Genomic DNA, 19,209 nt, shown 5'->3' with positions numbered 1-19,209 from the left:
TCCAAACGTTTTCCACTGGGGGCCGCACACTGAAAAATGATAAAGGGGGCCATTTTTTTTATATTTCATTTTCAAAATCCAGAAAATATTCAACGTAACCATTAGGGCGCCCCTCAATTTTGGTTATTGTTAAAGGGGAACATTATCACCAGACCTATGTAAGCGTCAATATATACCTTGATGTTGCAGAAAAAAGACCATATATTTTTTTAACCGAATTCCGAACTCTAAATGGGTGAATTTTGGCGAATTAAACGCCTTTCTATTATTCGCTCTCGGAGCGATGACGTCACATCGGGAAGCAATCCGCCATTTTCTCAAACACCGAGTCAAATGAGCTCTGTTATTTTCCGTTTTTTCGACTGTTTTCCGTACCTTGGAGACATCATGCCTCGTCGGTGTGTTGTCGGAGGGTGTAACAACACGAACAGGGACGGATTCAAGTTGCACCAGTGGCCCAAAGATGCGAAAGTGGCAAGAAATTGGACGTTTGTTCCGCACACTTTACCGACGAAAACAAAATTAGGCATAATAATGTGTTATTTCCACGACTGTATATATTGGTATCGGTTGATATCGGAACCGGTAATTAAGAGTTGGACAATATCGGAATATCTGATATCGGCAAAAAAGCCATTATCAGACATCTCTAAATAATACTAACCTTTAACCGTTAATTTTACTAATTTTCATTAATTACAAGTTTCTATGTAACTGTTTTTATTTTATTTTAGGTTTGTTTTTTTAAATAAAGGACATTATCTTCACCAGACCAGGTTGTCAATGAAATTAGATTGTTTAAAGGGTTCTTAAAACCAGGTCCAGTCCAGATTGTGTCCAGGTCGGGCTCAGCAACACACACCTTCATTTATGTACACTCAAAATTAGGGAACACAACAACAGATTGCATATAATCTATAAGCAAAATTACATTTTCAAAATAAGCATTTGAGAAATTCCCATCTATTTTGATGTTTTATGGCTTAATTATCGGTTTCAACCATATAACTTTTAAAGTTAAAAAAAAATGAAAGTAACACTAAGTGAATATCTATTTTTGGCCTTAAAAAAAACCTTCTACCGAGTACTATAATTAAATTGACAAAAACCATGACTGTCAATGAACTCTCCTAAAGTAACAGAAACCACATCAAGCTTCATAAACAAACCAATCCTTAAAGGGGAACATTATCACCAGACCTATGTAAGCGTCAATATATACCTTGATGTTGCAGAAAAAAGACCATATATTTTTTTAACCGATTTTCGAACTCTAAATGGGTGAATTTTGGCGAATTAAACGCCTTTCTATTATTCGCTCTCGGAGCGATGACGTCACAACATGACGTCACATCGGGAAGCAATCCGCCACATTACAAACACCGAGTCAAATCAGCTCTGTTATTTTCCGTTTTTTCGACTGTTTTCCGTACCTTGGAGACATCATGCCTCGTCGGTGTGTTGTCGGAGGGTGTAACAACACGAACAGGGACGGATTCAAGTTGCACCAGTGGCCCAAAGATGCGAAAGTGGCAAGAAATTGGACGTTTGTTCCGCACACTTTACCGACGAAAGCTATGCTACGACAGAGATGGCAAGAATGTGTGGATATCCTGCGACACTCAAAGCAGATGCATTTCCAACTGGACTGGACAGATCAGCTTTCAGGAAAAGAGAGCGGATGAGGGTATGTCTACAGAATATATTAATTGATGAAAACTGGGCTGTCTGCACTCTCAAAGTGCATGTTGTTGCCAAATGTATTTCATATGCTGTAAACCTAGTTCATAGTTGTTAGTTTCCTTTTAATGCCAAACAAACACATACCAATCGTTGGTTAGAAGGCGATCGCCAAATTCGTCCTCGCTTTCTCCCGGCTGTCGTGTCGTTTTCGTCGGTTTCGCTTGCATACGGTTCAAACCGATATGGCTCAATAGCTTCAGTTTCTTCTTCAATTTCGTTTTCGCTACCTGCCTCCACACTACAACCATCCGTTTCAATACATGCGTAATCTGTTGAATCGCTTAAGCCGCTGAAATCCGAGTCTGAATCCGAGCTAATGTCGCTATACCTTGCTGTTCTATGCGCCATGTTTGTTTGTGTTGGCATCACTGTGTGACGTCACAGGAAAATGGACGGGTGTTTATAACGATGGTTAAAATCAGGCACTTTGAAGCTTTTTTTAGGGATATTGCGTGATGGGTAAAATTTGGAAAAAAACTTCAAAAAATAAAATAAGCCACTGGGAACTGATTTTTAGTGGTTTTAACCCTTCTGAAATTGTGATAATGTTCCCCTTTAAGGTTTATTGGCACTCTGTACTTCTCCCTACGTCCGTGTACACAGCGGCGTTTTAAAAAGTCATATATTTTACTTTTTGATACCGATAATTTCCGATATTACATTTTAAAGCATTTATCGGCCGATAATATCGGCAGTCCGATATTATCGGACATCTCTAATTTTAGTTCATTATTTTTTTTTGTGTGCAATGGCTGTTTTAAAGTAAAAACAGCCTGTAAGGCAGCTTTGTGTTATTAGTGTCAATATTGCAATATTATTATTATTTTTTTTCTGTTCCTGTCCAGTCTTTTATCCCACTTTGTACGTTTTTAATGTGCCATGGGCCGTAAAAACATTAGCTGCGGGGTCAAATAGCCCCCCGGCACACTTTGAACACCCTTGTTTTGGACAGATATGCGGTTTTCCTGAATCATTCAGCTTTGCAGTTAAGTTGAAAAAGTAACAACAATGTTTGCTAGTTGTGTAAGCGTCGTAGCGGACAGAGAGCGACACAGCGCTGGTGGTGGCTGTCTCGTGTTATTTAAGGTTTTACAGCTTGTCGGCCGGGCGAAAACATGGAATGTGATAATGAGCGGGGAGATGGAACTGACTGCATGTGTAATATGTGTCATTGCTGCCCCACTTGAAACACGAGACCCTCAAAAGAGTGGAGGAGACCCCGTCTAACCGGTCTGGTTAGTGGTGGGGGGTGTGTTTGTGTGTGCATGGGGGTGTGTGCCCATGCTGCCCGCGTGTGTTCGGCGGGTGTGGCTAATTAACGGTTTACTGCTTCAACCCCCATAATGGCCGACCGTTGAGCGTTAAAGCCCTTCAGAGATTGTTGAGCGTGTCATGTGACACGCCACGTTTAAAATAATTGAAATCATGCATCTCCTCATGCTGGTCATGCCCCTGTCACACTATTAACCCTTGCCAAACTAAGTTGTCTTAAAAAACAGAAGGAAGGGGAACTCTTCAGTACAGTCGTGGTCAAAAGTTTACATACACTTGTAAAGAACATAATGTCATGGCTCTCTTGAGTTTACAATCATTTCTACAACTCTTATTTTTGTGTGATGGAAGGATTGGAGCACATACAACCTACTCAGTGGCCTAGTTGTTAGAGTGTCCGCCCTGAGATTGGTAGGTTGTGAGTTCAAACCCCGGCCGAGTCATACCAAAGACTATAAAAATGGGACCCATTACCTCCCTGCTTGGCACTCAGCATCAAGGGTTGGAATTGGGGGTTAAATCACCAAAAACGATTCCCGGGCGTGGCCACCGCTGCTGCCCACTGCTCCCCTCACCTCCCAGGGGGTGATTAAGGGTGCTGGGTCAAATGCAGAGAATGATTTGCCACACCTAGTGTGTGTGTGACAATCATTGTTACTTTAACTTTTAGTTTAGTTTAGTTTTTTATTTCTTCGGTCAGTGGTCAACAAAATAAACAAACAGTTTTACATAAACAAACAGATGTACATTCATAAACAAACATTCATAAATAAATCAATAAAAAATGTTGCAGACCGAAAGGGTTTAGGCTGAAGTTGAACACTTATTGCGCCTAACCCTAACTTTAACATACTTGTTTGTCACAAAAATCATTCATGAAGTTTGGTTATTTTATGAATTTATTATGGGTCTACTGAAAATGTGAGCAAATGTGCTGGATCAAAAGTATACATACAGCAATGTTAATATTTGCTTACATGTCCCTTGGCAAGTTTCACTGCAATAAGGCGATTTTGGTAGCCATCCACAAGCTTCTAGTTGAATTTTTGACCACTCCTCTTGACAAAATTGGTGCAGTTCAGCTAAATGTGTTGGTTTTCTGACATGGACTTGTTTCTTCAGCATTGTCCACACGTTTAAGTCAGGACTTTGGGAAGGCCATTCTAAAACCTTAATTCTAGCCTGATTTAGCCATTCCTTTACCACTTTCGACGCGTGTTTTGGGGTCATTGTCCTGTTGGAACACCCAACTGCGCTCAAGACCCAACCTCAGGGCTGATGATTTTAGGTCAGTGGTTCAAAAATGGGACCCATTCTCTCCCTGCTTGGCACTCAGCATCAAGGGTTGGAATTGGGGGTTAAATCACCAAAAATGATTCCCGGGCGAGGCGCCGCTGCTGCCCACTGCTCCCCTCACCTCCCAGGGGGTGATTAAGGGTGCTGGGTCAAATGCAGAGAATGATTTGCCACACCTAGTGTGTGTGTGACAATCATTGTTACTTTAACTTTTAGTTTAGTTTAGTTTATTATTTCTTCGGTCAATGGTCAACAAAATAAACTAACAGTTTTACATAAACAAACAGATGTACATTCATAAACAAACATTCATAAACATTCATAAATAAATCAATAACACATGTTGCAGACCGAAAGGGTTTAGGCTGAAGTTGAACACTTATTGCGCCTAACCCTAACTTTAACATACTTGTTTGTCACAAAAAACATTCATGAAGTTTGGTTCTTTTATGAATTTATTATGGCTCTACTGAAAAATGTGAGCAAATCTGCTGGGTCAAAAGTATACATACAGCAATGTTAATATTTGGCAAGTTTCCCTGCAATAAGGCGCTTTTGGTAGCCATCCACAAGCTTCTAGTTGAATATCTGACCACTCCTCTTGACAAAATTGGTGCAGTTCAGCTAAATGTGTTGGTTTTCTGACATGGACTTGTTTCTTCGGCATTGTCCACACGTTTAACCTCTTAAAGCCCAAGCTGTTTGTTTACATGCTTTTTTTAAATTTCTCTTTACTATTTGGGCTTATTGGACCCTAATTAGAATAAAAACTAAAAATCATCTTTTGATATGATGTACTTAGTCCATAAGTGCACAAATGTGTACCTAATGTGTAGTTACATGCATATTTTAATTTTTACACTTTTTTTTCTAAATTTCATTGTATGTTATACTCTTCTGACACCACCAGATGGCAGTATGAGTGTCCATATGTCTGCATAAGACCCCAATTCAGTAGTGGACACAATTTTGGAAATAAGAGCTAAAATGTGCTGTCCACGCATGTGGCCACTAAGGCCTTTAGAGGTTAAGTCACGAGGCCATTCTAAAACCTTAATTCTAGCCTGATTTAGCCATTCCTTTACCACTTTTGACATGCGTTTGGGGTCATTGTCCTGTTGGAACACCCAACTGTGCCCAAGACCCAACCTCCTGGCTGATGATTTTAGGTTGTCCTGAAGAATTTGGAGGTAATCCGCCTTTTTCATTGACCCATTTACTCTCTGTAAAGCACCAGTTTTGACCACTACTCTTGACAACATTGGTGCAAGTCAGCTAAATGTGTTGGTTTTCTGATATGGACTTGTTTCTTCAGCATTGTCCACACGTTTAAGTCAGGACTTTGGGAAGGCCATTCTAAAATCTTAATTCTAGCCTGATTTAGCCATTCCTTTACCACTTTTGACGCGTGTTTTGGGGTCATTGTCCTGTTGGAACACCCAACTGCGCCCAAGGCCCAACCTCCGGGCTGATGATTTTAGGTTGTCCTGAAGAATTTGGAGATAATCCTCCTTTTTCATTGACCCATTTACTCTCTGTAAAGCACCAGTTCCATTGGCAGCAAAACAGGCACCAAGCATAATACTACCACCACCATGCTTGACGGTATGATTGGTGTTCCTGGAATTAAACGCCTCACCTTTTCTCCTCCAAATATATTGCTGGGTATTCTGGCCAAACACCTCAATTTTTGTTTCATCTGACATCAAATGCACAAAGATAAGCCCTTCTGGAGGAAAGTTATTTGCAGATTTGGTCACATTTTCAGTAGACCCATAATAAATTCATAAAAGAACCAAACTTCATGAATGTTTTTTGTGACAAACAAGTATGTGCTCCAATCACTCTATCACAAAAAAATAAGAGTTGTAGAAATGATTGGAAACTCAAGACAGCCATGACATTATGTTCTTTACAAGTGTATGTCAACTTTTGACCGGGACTGTAGTTCTCATGTTTTTGTGGGGTTTAATGTTCTGTGTGCAATGGACGTGTTCAACAGGACAGTGACGCAACAGGGATGCAGTCCGACTGGTTTTGGAGGGAATTACTGGGACCCTCCCTTTTAGGAGGGAAGAGTCCACCCCGGTTCTTTAATTCTAAGCCTGTCTCAAGTAAAGAGAGGTGGCCGGAATTGAAGATGAACCATTTATTGGATGCAAAAAGAGTAAGTAAAAACAATAGCAATACCAGCGCTGGACATGCTTTTGTCCTCCTTGGCTGCCACGTCTTGGTGGAGATCGAAACTGAAAGTTAACTTGGAGTAGGGCTGGGCCGATAAAAGGATATCGATATAAATCGCGATAGACACATAATGGCAATATAAAATGTGTTTCATAAAACATTCCATATATATTTATATTTTTGTGGTCGGAATAAAACAGATTAGTTTAGATTGGTTGCAGCCAATCACATGACAGTATCAACTACCAAGTTTGGTTGTGCCGTCTCTCTGTCTTGCTGTGGATTCTCTGCATGGAGTGAGAAGCGACACTTTTGATATCTTGATATATCAACTCAATAACAGAAACGTGTCTTTAGTTTTGTTGCTTATAATGCAGAAGGTGTAAAATCATGGTTGTTTTTACAAAGTACAGATTCGATTTTTATTGAGCAAAACTGGTTGTTTTAAAAAAAAAGGAAAATAGAAAATAATCAGAGCTGTTGATCTATTTTAAGGAGGAATGTAGTTAATCATAGAACTGGCACCCAATGTTATTAAAAAGTATTGAATCGAGAGTGCTGCTCACACGGTCAATAAGGTGGGCACTATGTTTGTTTTACAAATGATGACAGATGTGAACAAGAGCATGTATTGTCTTTGTGTGATGATGTAAATGAGGTGTGGTTGGATTGTATATTAAGTATGTGTGTCCATGAAAGGGCATTTTATGACTTTTCTTAATTTGATTACATGCTATAGTATGATTTTATTGTCATAATTTTATTGCATGATTTTTTGTATCCCTTTAATTTAGGTAGCCAGGGACTGCAGATGGAAATGAGCTATTTAGCTATAATCTGGTACAGAACATATCTGTCTTTGAGTTTAATGTTTCTGTGCATTGTCCCTTCAAATAAAGACTAAACTAAACTAACAACCTGACACTTTTCATGTGTCGGTTTAACGAGTTGCTTCCCAAACTACTCTGGGTAGTGTAGAATAGCTTATCCACCATTACCATCTAGTGTCTCAAACCTGCAACTACCTTCAAATCTACTGTGATTATTTTACCACTGGTAAAATAATTGCTCATCCTCCTTGGCCACCAGACAATCTCTCCACTGATAAATAGCACCCTTGATAAGTTGGAAATTGCATTTTTGTATTTATTGGCAGGCTGAAATAAGTCATAAAAAATACCAATAATTATCGATATCAATCAATATAAAAAATGCATATTGTGATTAGGGCTGGGCGATATGGCCTTTTATTAATATCTCGATATTTTCAGGCCATACACGATATATATCTCGATATTTTGCCTTAGCCTTGAATGCATATAATGACAGCAGTATGATGATTCTATGTGTCTACATTAAAACATTCTTCTTCATACTGCATTAATATATGCTCATTTTAAACTTTCATGCAGAGAGGGAAACCACAACTAAGTCAATTTAGCAAAAGTGTATTTATTAAACAGTTATTAAGCAGTGGCACAAACATTCATGTCATTTCCAAAACAAAAAGTGCAAGATTGTCATAGACATTTTAAAACAAGCTATTAGTGCACTTTTGTGCGTGATGTCACTAAGATGACATATCAAAACAACACTCAATTAAAAGTGTACTTTTTGTACAGAACGCCACTACAATGTTTTAAAACAAATAAGGTGCACTTTTGTGCATGATGTCACACAAGATATTTCAATAAGTGTCAAATAAAAATGAGCTGCATAATAGGAAATCAAATAGTGTATGTTCTTCGCTATGTGGTAGGTTCCTGCGGACGGTGTCTCCTTCTGTTGTTGACTATTTTTTTCATACGGTGTAGATGTGGAAATGGTTGCTTTGGCATTTTGTTGGTGTGGCACCGGCCGGAGATGTTGACATGCGGAGTTTCAAGCACTCTTCATTCTCTAGTGCAGTGTTTTTCAACCTTTTTTGAGCCGAGGTATCATTAAAAAACGAAACTCAGTTGACAGTAAAAAGTCGTTGTCGCAATTGTTGGATATGACTTTAAACCATAACCAAGCATGCATGACTATAGCTCTTGTCTCAAAGTAGGTGTACTGTCACCACCTGTCACGTCACGCCCTGACTAATTTTCACTTTTTTGCTGTTTCCCTGTGTGTAGTGTTTTAGTTCTTGTCTTGCGCTCCTATTTTAATGGCTTTTTCTCTTTTTTTTGGTATTTTCCTGTAGCAGTTTCATGTCTTCCTTTGAGCGATATTTCCCGGATTTACTTTGTTTTTAGGGGGGACGGCATGGCGCAGTGGGAGAGTGGCTGTGCGCAACCCGAGGGTCCCTGGTTCAATCCCCACCTAGTACCAACCTCGTCATGTCCGTTGTGTCCTGAGCAAGACACTTCACCCTTGCTCCTGATGGGTGCTGGTTAGCGCCTTGCATGGCAGCTCCCTCCATCAGTGTGTGAATGTGTGTGTGAATGGGTAAATGTGGAAATAGTGTCAAAGCGCTTTGAGTACCTTGAAGGTAGAAAAGCGCTATACAAGTACAACCCATTTATCATTTATTTATTTATCATTTGTTTTATCCTTCTTCGTGGGGACATTGTCGATTGTCACGTCATGTTCGGATGTACATTGTGGACGCCATCTTTGCTCCACAGTAAGTCTTTGCTGTCGTCCAGGATTCTGTTTTTGTTTACTTTGTAGCCAGTTCAGTTTTAGTTCCATTCTGCATAGCCTTCCCTAAGCTTCAGTGCCTTTTCTTAGGGGCACTTACCTTTTGTTTATGTTTTGTTTAAGCATTAAATATCTTTTTACCTGCACACTGCCTCCCGCTGTATCCGACATCTACAAAGCAATTAGCTACCGGCCGCCACCTACTGATATGGAAGAGTATTACATGGTTACTCTGCCGAGCTCTAGACAGCACTGATGCTCAACAACAACACATAATTTGCAGACTATAATTACTGGTTTGCAAAAAATATTTTTTTTAGCCCAAATAGGTGAATTAGATAATCTCCCACGGCACACCTGACTGTATCTCACGGCACACAGTAGTTGAAAAGCACTGCTTTAGTGGGTGACTTTTCAAATTATGCTACAAATTAGTAGAGCTGCTACTTTTTGTAGCAACGCTTTTGCCGCATACTTGACATATTACGGTTGTCTGTTCGACATCTTCCCGCTTGAAGCCAAACCACCGCCAGACGATGGATCCCGTGCTGTTTTTCTTGGGAATTAATTCTTCCTTCATTTGTTACCAGATTCGCACCTTCTTTCTCTCGTATTACCTTTACCCACGCTTCTACCTGTCTGCTCCACGAGGGCGTATGGCGTTGCACGCGTGACAGTATGTGACGTATGTAAGAAGGTGCGCTTGTTTTATGTCTCTGTGAGAAGGAGACAAGAAAGAGTGAAAAAAGCCTGTAGTGTAATGCCCGCAGCTAAAAGCAATTGTGTGAGAACGTATACTCGAATATCACGATATAGTCATTTTCTATATCGCACAGAGACAAACCCGCGATATATCGAGTATATTCGATATATCGCCCAGCCCTAATTGTGATATAGTTTTCGGCCATATCGCCCAGACCCTTTGTTCACTCTCACTGGCAAAACCCCAATAAAACTATCGCGAATAATACATGTGTGTGTGCAAAAATAAGAAACCAGGGTGAGATCTTTGTGTTTATCTCCTGGAGCAAGGCGGAAGTCAAGGCTAGTAACTTGCAAAGTGTTCCATTTTGCTCAAAGGTGGGAAAATAGATATTCCTGCAGCCAAACCCTCTCATCACGTTACTGCAAACACTGAAGTGTGCCTTTCTGTGTGTCTTCCTGCAGGATTTGGGCAACACGGCAGTCAGCACCTTCCTCTTCTTTCTGTCCTCCCTGGTGCTGGCCTGCATCAACCACAACACTGGAGCCGAGATCGCAGCAGTGGTGAGTCGGCACCCAGCAGGCCCAGGCGGCTTGTTTTCAACGCTCATATGTTGCAAAAAGAAGACACATTTGGGGACGCAAGATTAGGGATGATGTTTGATAAGAAATTATCGAGTTCAATCCCATTATCGAATCCTCTTATCGAAACGATTCCTTATCGATGCTCTTATCGAATCCAGATAGGTTGTTGTATATGGAAAAAAAACACAATATTTGGTTTAACAAAAGCTCACTTTTATTTTATAAGAATAAAATAAAATAAATAGATAAATATTGACTGTTACCCCCCTAAAAAAATAAAATAAATACATATTGACTGTTGTTACCCAATATTAAGTGGGATTTTTCAGAAAAACAAATATATACAGTAACACAAAAACAACCTGTCTGTGTGATCACTATAGGTGTATAAATAATAATATAGTGTTAAATAAAATCAGTCCCTTGGGCACAAAACTGAAAATAATACAGCTCTCCAAAAAGTGCACTTCTGCTGCTATTGGAACATACTAACTACACACACAGGCAGACAGCTAACAAACAATCCAAGACGTCTAATAAAGTTCCAATGCAGATTAATCCATTTAGGGTCTTTATTGTTGTTGATCTTGCTTTGTCTTTTCCTATCTTTACTTGTGTCTTGCACTGGACTGTTTTTTTGTTTTTTTTTAAACTGAAATACACACAATGACAAATGTATAAGCTATGTCATTCAATTAACATACTGAAATGTAATACACAATATGTAAATATTAGCTTCACACAAAATATACAGTACTATCATCAAACAAATACTTCTGAGTGTTGAAACTATTTTGATGGTGGAAATACACGACTGGCCGCCATTTTAAGTCCTCAAAACATCCATTGAAACAGTGCACAAAAATAGTTTTTCAATAAACATCTTCCTTTTAAATTTAACCACTTTCCACCTTAATATTGAGTTACATAAACAAGTTAAACAGTTTACTTACAGACTTATCTTTTCTAAGGCTTGTAAGAGCTAACACAACTTGTCTACTTCTCAATTGTCTCATGAACTGGACTAACATCGTCAACCCGGAAGTGCCCAAACTATTGACGCGTAGTATTTTCATATCGCCACAAGGTGTCAGTAAGAGTCTACAATCAAATGGGCATATCATTGCCCATTTGGGATTCGTTCTCAGGGAATCGAATAAAGAACCAACTCTTTTTCTTTACTATAGTGGCCTCGATAACGGGAACCGGTTCTCAAAAAAGGATGCGCGTCCATGGAATCGGTTCTTTTCTTATCGAACAACCGGGAGAATCGGTTTCGAACATCACCCCTACGCAAGATGAAGGTCCTTCCAGTCTAAGCAATCAATATTAGCACCATTCTGCACAACGCTTGTGGGGTTCTTAACCATTTTGACCTCGTGCCCCAACTTTTCCACGACAGACAGGCCCAGGTGCCCCACTCAAATGTTGACACTCAATTAGTACTACTTACAGTTTACAACCTTGTGTTAATCACAAAGATGATCATTCATAAACCTTAGGCTTTGGTCAGGCTGATTAGGAAAAATAAGTACTAACCAAAAGAAGGGACTCATAAATAAGTGACAAAAAATAAATGTGCATACAATTATGTTGTGCTAAAATAAATTAAGTTCATAATGTAAATGTTTAACTAAACTGTCAGTATGGTATTTATTTATTTATTTTTATTTTTTTGTCATAAGCAAATACAATCATGTGTGCTTACGGACTGTATCCCTGCAGACTGTATTGATCTATATTGATATATAATGTATATATTGTGTTTTTTATGTTGATTTAATACAAAAATTAAATTGAATTTAAAAAAAAAAATTTTTGCCAATCGATCCACGGACCGGTACCGGTGGTTGGGGACCACTGATCTAAATGATGCAACTTCCAGTGGAACATGTGACTTGCGGAAAATAGCTTAAAATAATACCTAAAAAGCACACAAAGCTAATGATAGCATTTCTGAGCTGACAATAAGCGCGGGCAATGGCCGTACAACAAGACATATTGTATTTTTATTCTGCCTGTAGTCGGAACTCAGCCTTTGTGTGACATTCCATTGCACTTTTTCTGGACAGATGGGGGAACCATTTCCAACTTTCCAGTTTTGTGGAATGCAGCTTTATAAATAAGGACAGAAACTGTGGAAGAAGAAGGACGTGCACCAGAAGAGTGGCGCGTGCTATAGATCGAGCCAGGCCGATATATGTGTGGCATTTTAACCTTTATCGGCATCGACGCACATTTTGTAGACGGCAGACAAAACAAAGCTGGATTTGTACTTTACGAGATTGTCGTCATGTGTTACAACTTGTGTTTATTGTCTGGGTCTTCACTTAGGCATGAACAGTTTTTTGCTCCATAAAACGGGCAAGGCAAGTTTATTTATAGAGCACAATTTGTACACAAGGCAACTCAAAGTGCTGTACAGAAAGTAAAAAAAATATTCAAATTAAAAGCAGAAAATACAATCACAATGAAAATAATGATATTTAGTTAAAAATCAATCAAACACTGTAGATAAAATGCAAAACCCAAAACCAGTGAAGTTGGCACGTCGTGTAAATGGTAAATAAAAACCGAATACAATGATTTGCTCATCCTTTCAACTTATATTCAATTGAATAGACTGCAAAGACAAGATACCCAACGTTCGAACTGTGAAACTTTATTTTTTGCAAATAATAGCTCATTTAGAATTTAATGCCTGCAATATGTTTGTAAAAGATGGCACAAGTGGCAAAAAAGACTGAGAAAGTTGAGGAATGCTCATCAAACACTTATTTGGAACATCCCACAGGTGAATAGGCTAATTGGGAACATGTGGGTGCCATGATTGGGTATAAAAGCAGCTTCCAAACAAGGATGGGGCGAGGGTCACCGCTTTGTGAACAAATGTGTGAGCAAATTGTCGGAACAGTTTAAGAACAACATTTCTCAACGAGCTATTGCAAGGAATTTAGGGATTTCACCATCTACGGTCCGTAATATCATCAATAGGTTCAGAGAATCTGGAGAAATCATTGCACGTTAGTGATGATATTATGGATCTTCGATCCCTCAGGCGGTGCTGCATCAAAAAGCGACATCAGTGTGTAAAGGATATCACCACATGGGCTCAGGGACACTGCAGAAAACCACTGTCAGTAACTACAGTTCATCGCTACATCTGTAAGGGCAAGTTAAAACTCTACTATGCAAAGCCAAAGCCATTTATCAACAACACCCGGAAACGCCGCCGGCTTCGCTGGGCCCGAGCTCATCTAAGATGGACTGATGCAAAGTGGAAAAGTGTTCTGTGGTCTGACGAGTCCACATTTCAAATTGTTTTTGGAAACTGTGGACGTCGTGTCCTCCGGAACAAAGAGGAAAAGAACCATCCGGACTGTTCTAGGTGCAACGTTCAAAAGCCAGCATCTGTGATGGTATGGGGGTGTATTAGTGCCCAAGGCATGGGTAACTTACACATCTGTGAAGGCACCATTAATGCTGAAAGGTACATACAGGTTTAATGTTGCCATCTAGGCAACGTTATCATGGACGCCCCTGCTTATTTCAGCAAGACAATGCCAAGTCAAGAGTGCGGGTACTAGACTGGCCTGCCTGTAGTCCAGACCTGTCTCCCATTAAAGATATGTGGCGCAATATGAAGCCTAAAATACCACAACAAAGACAACTTAAGCTGTACATCAAGCAAGAATGGGAAAGAATTCCACCCGAAAAGCTTCAAAAATGTGTCTCCTCAGTTCCCAAACGTTTACTGAGTGTTGTTAAAAGGAAAGGCCATGTAACACAGTGGTAAAAATGCCCCTTGTGACAACTTTTTTGCCATTAAATTCTAAGTTAGTGATTATTTGATTATTGGGGTTTTGTACTTTTAAGTGTCATGTGCACAACTACATAAAAGAGTTTTCAGGCAGGATTTGAACAATATTTGCCAAATATTACCGTTCTAATCGGCCGCATTGTTGTACTTCCTGTTTCCTCTCTTCTACGCAGACCTTCGGCTTCCTGGCCACAGGTGTGTACGGCCTGAACACTTTCCTGGCGGTACGGCGTTGGCGCCGCGGCGGCGGCGGCGGCAACCCCGGCGGCCAGAGGGCGACCCAGAGCAGCGAGTACATGCGAGCGCGCACGGCCTCTCGCGGGGAAATGGAGGCGCGGCCCGAGCTGGCGTAAGAAGGCGAGGAAAAAAGCAAATCAGACGGCCGAGAAGGACGCCGCCGTGTGGAGTGGTGAACTCAGATTTGGAGCGACATCACAAGACCGCCGGCCGCGCTTCCTGCCCTCATTCCTGAGCCACAGATGTGCTCGGCGGGTTTGTTTAGCAGGACTCCAACACGAGCGTTCCACAATAAAACGGAAGACTTTGGGGAAGAAGTGAAGGAATGGAAACAGGAAGACTTTTTATCCACGTGAGTCTCCCAGTCTGAGCTGAAGATGATGTCCATGATCCTCCCTGCAGTGACTCCTCCTACGTCTCACTGTGACACGTCCAGCCGCTGTTTGAGTCCCCGCCATGATGATGACGACGACGGCTGACACCAGAAATATAAGTACGGTAATACCTCAACTTACGACCCAACTCCTAACTCAAAACACTCGAATCTTAAATCAGTCCCGCTTATTTAAATGTATTTAATTTCAGTATAAAACATGCCTTTTAAAAAGAAAATCTACTTTTAATGAATAAATATTGCTTGACAAACATTAAATTAAAACAGGGGTGGACTTTTTCCACTGAGGGCCACACACTGAAAAATTTAAGCATGCGGCGGCCGTTTTGATATTTTTCATTTTTAAAACCATTCGGGCTCCCAGGGACCCAAATGGGTCTCAGTCTTTAGTGGTAAAAATAAGTCAATATTAACATTTATTTTTACTTTCAACACTCAAATATATATATATATATATATATATATATATATTTATATATATATATATATATATATATATATATATATATATATATATATATATATATATATATATATCACTGTATAACAGATAAACCACAAAAACCTTCACTATAATATATATATATACATATATATATATATATATATATATATATATATATATATATATACATATATATATATTATAGTGAAGGTTTCTGTGGTTCATCACAGAAAACCTCCACTATAATATATATATATATATATATATATATATATATATATATATATATATATATATATATATATATATATATATATATTATAGTGAAGGTTTCTGTGGTTTATCCGTTATACAGTGCTCAATACCGGGGTAGAGCGTAATATACGTTAGGTCAGGAAAAAACACACAAGAGGCTATATCATCCCTACAAGCCTGTTTCGCAGATTTTACGGATGATATAGCCTCTTGTGTGTTTTTTCCTGACCAAATGTCTGTATGTATATATATATATATATATATATATATATATATATATATGTATGTATGTATGTATGTATGTATGTATGTATGTATAGACCAGGGGTCGGCAACCCAAAATGTTTAAAGAGCCTTATTGGACCAAAAATACAAAAACAAATCTGTCTGGAGCCGCAAAAAAATTAAAAGCCATATTACATACAGATAGTGTGTCATGAGATATAAATTGAATTAATATGACTTAAAGGAAACTAAATGAGCTCAAATATAGCTACAAATGAGGCATAATTATGCAATATGTACATATAGCTAACCTAAATAGCATGTTAGCATCGATTAGCTCGCAGTCATGCAGTGACCAAATATGTCTGATTAGCACTCCACACAAGTCAATAACATCAACAAAACTCACCTTTGTGGATTCATGCACAACGTTAAAAGTTTGGTGGACAAAATGAGACAGAAAAATAAGTGGCATAAAACACGTCCTAGAAAGTCGCAGAAAGATATACATGTAAACAAACGAAGGTGAGTTCAAGGACTGCCAAAATTAGTAGGACAAAACGGCGCTCGCCAAATACTCGAATCAGTGAAGCATGTTTAATATAAACAGTGTGCTTTATAACAATTAGGGAGGTTTGTGTCATGTTTGTCCTCCTACAGAAACCATATTAAAACAAAAAATATATTTTTTCCCCTCAACTTTTTCCATTTTTCATACATTTTTTAAAAAGCTCCAGAGAGCCACTAGGGCGGCGCTAAAGAGCCGCATACAACTGTAGAGCCGCGGGTTGCCGACCCCTGGTATAGACGTTAGGTCAGGAAAAAACACAGAGGCTATTTCATCCCTACAAGCCTGTTTCGCAGGTGTCCCTGCTCTTCAGGGGATTTGATATAAAATCGTATTATATACAATGTTATATAAAATCGCCTGAAGAGCAGGGAATTCTTAATAACATCTTTTTATATGAAATGTTATATAAAATTTCCTGAAGAGCCAGGGAATCTTAAAAAAATCTTATTATATAAAATGTTATATAAAATCCCCTGAAGAGCAGGGAAACCTGCGAAACAGGCTTGTAGGGATGAAATAGCCTCTGTGTTTTTTTCTGACCATACGTATATTCCGCTCTACCTCGGTATTGAGCACTGTATAACGGATAAACCACAGAAACTTTGATTTTATATATATATATATATATATATATATATATATATATATATGTGTGTATATGTATATATATATATATATATACATATGTGTGTGTGTGTGTATATATATATATATATATATATATATATATATATAAAAGCAATATTTTCTCCCAAAACATTTTTCAAAGTGCAGTATTTAATGTTAAGTATTTAGAGCCTTAATTAGGTGAACATTTTTTAAAAACATTGCCTTTTCATTGTTATTATTTGAACAAAAACGGTAAAAAAATAAAAATAAAACAATCACACTAAAAGTCTCAGGGATCCAAAAGGACCCTTAGTCATAAAAGTGTTACAATTAGGTCATATATTAATCTATATTATTTTTTATTTTTTTAATGCTTAAATCTCTACAACTTCAAATCTATCCGTCATTTATAATTTTTGTATTATTTTTTTAACAAGTACAGTTAAAAAAAAAAAATCACACAAAAGTGTCGGGGATCTAAAGGGACCCCTACTCATAAATGTGTTCAAAATAGGTCATATATACATCTATATATTTTTGTTTTCAACGCTTAAATCTCTACATCAACTTCAAATCCATCCGTCAATTATAATTTTTATTATTATTTTTGAACAATGACAGTTGAAAAAAAAAATCACACTAAATGTCTCAGGGATCCAAAAGGCCCACCACTCATAAAAGTGTTACAAATAGGTCATGTATAAATCTGTGATTTTTTATTTTCAACACTTAAATCTCTAGATCAACTTCAGCTCTATCCATCAGTTATATTTGTATTTTTTATTTTTGAGCAATGACAGTTTTGAATAAAAAAATTGCCTACATGGCAGTTTTGTGTAAGTTAGTGTCAAAATGTTAACAGTTTCTCCTTACGTTACACCTGTTTGCTTTTTAATTCCAACTTTTATGTTTTTTTGTAATAGTATTTTTAAAATGGGCCTAGGGCCGTAAAAAAAGGAGATGCGGGCCGCAAAAATGGCCCCAAGGCCGGAGTTTGGACACACCTGCAATAGCAAACAACTACAGTAGTTTTATCAAATAACGTAACCCCGTTGTTCAGCCCTGCACTAATGCTCCTTCAGGCTGCTAGGAACTAGTAAATCACTGTTTATGTTCCGCACGGACGTATTTGAGTGACGGACCGAAGCAGTCGGCATTGACAACAAGTGTTATGTACTCAAAGTGTACCAAAGGTGCGGTTTGTTGAGTCAGGACTGAACAGAACAAACATGTCAAACATAGCGTCTGCAGCTTTTCAATATTTTTATGGATAAATGTTTGTCATTTGGATGCTTGTGGCTGCTCTTCAAGTATAATTTTATAGGATTGTGTCGATCTCTGAGCATCAACTGTTGAATCACTCTTATGTGCGTTTGTTTGTGTAAACGAAGCAGGAAATACAACAAATTAACTTTTTATTGCGTTAAAGGCACAAGCCTGTTACAAATTTACTTAAACAGGCGGTGAAAATGCTCGAAACCTAAAGAAAAACAAAAAGCTTTTATATCAAATGACTCGTAAGTTACGATACTCGTTCAGGCTGTGAATCTCGATTCGATTCTTGGGAGTAACGATTCGATTCCGAATCGCTTCTTGCTTCAAAACGATTCTAGTTTAGTTTAGTCTTTATTTGAAGGAACAATGCACAGAAACATTAAGCTCAAAGACAGATATGTTCTGTACCAGATTATAGCTAAATAGCTCATTTCCATCTGCAGTCCCTGGCTACCTAAATTAAAGAGATACAAAAATCACGCAATAAAATTATGACAACAAAATCATACTATAGCATGTAATCAAATTAAGAAAAGTCATAAAATGCCCTTTCATGGACACATACTTAATATACAATCCAACCACACCTCATTTACATCATCACACAAAGACAATACATGTTCTTGTTCACATCTGTCATCATTTGTAAAACAAACATAGTGCCCACCTTATTGACCGTGTGAGCAGCACTCTCGATTCAATACTTTTTAATAACATTGGGTGCCAGTTCTATGATTCACTACATTCCTCCTTAAAATACATCAACAGCTCTGATTATTTTCTATTTTACTTTTTAAAAAAAAAACACTAGTTTTGCTAAATAAAAATCTACCCGAAGATTTAATAAAGTCAAATACAAATAAGGCAACAAGAGAAGTATTCAGCACTTCTCTTTTCTAGAGAAAATCTGTACAGCAAACATGGGCATCTACATAAAAAAAATGAAAACTATTTTATTTTTATTTTTTTAA

The 19,209-nt window shown here is 38.3% G+C and overlaps 1 protein-coding gene across 2 annotated transcripts in view; it reads left to right on the top strand.

Annotated features, from left to right (window-relative positions):
- The window catches only part of cmtm4 (CKLF-like MARVEL transmembrane domain containing 4), a 60,238-nt gene extending 44,886 nt beyond the window's left edge, over nt 1-15,352 (top strand). For both annotated transcript variants that reach the window (XM_061974758.2, XM_061974757.2), the window contains 2 exons: nt 10,288-10,386; nt 14,401-15,352. In XM_061974758.2, coding sequence (XP_061830742.1) covers nt 10,288-10,386; nt 14,401-14,580 — 279 coding nt within the window. In that variant the 3' untranslated portion in view covers nt 14,581-15,352. The remainder of the gene's footprint in view (nt 1-10,287; nt 10,387-14,400) is intronic.
- The last annotated feature ends 3,857 nt before the right edge of the window (nt 15,353-19,209 follow it).

Source organism: Nerophis lumbriciformis, linkage group LG15 (assembly GCF_033978685.3).
Source record: "Nerophis lumbriciformis linkage group LG15, RoL_Nlum_v2.1, whole genome shotgun sequence".
Classification (NCBI taxonomy): Eukaryota; Metazoa; Chordata; class Actinopteri; order Syngnathiformes; family Syngnathidae; genus Nerophis; species Nerophis lumbriciformis.
Note: the sequence above shows the minus strand (reverse complement) of the source record. Positions and strands in the feature narration are given on the sequence as shown.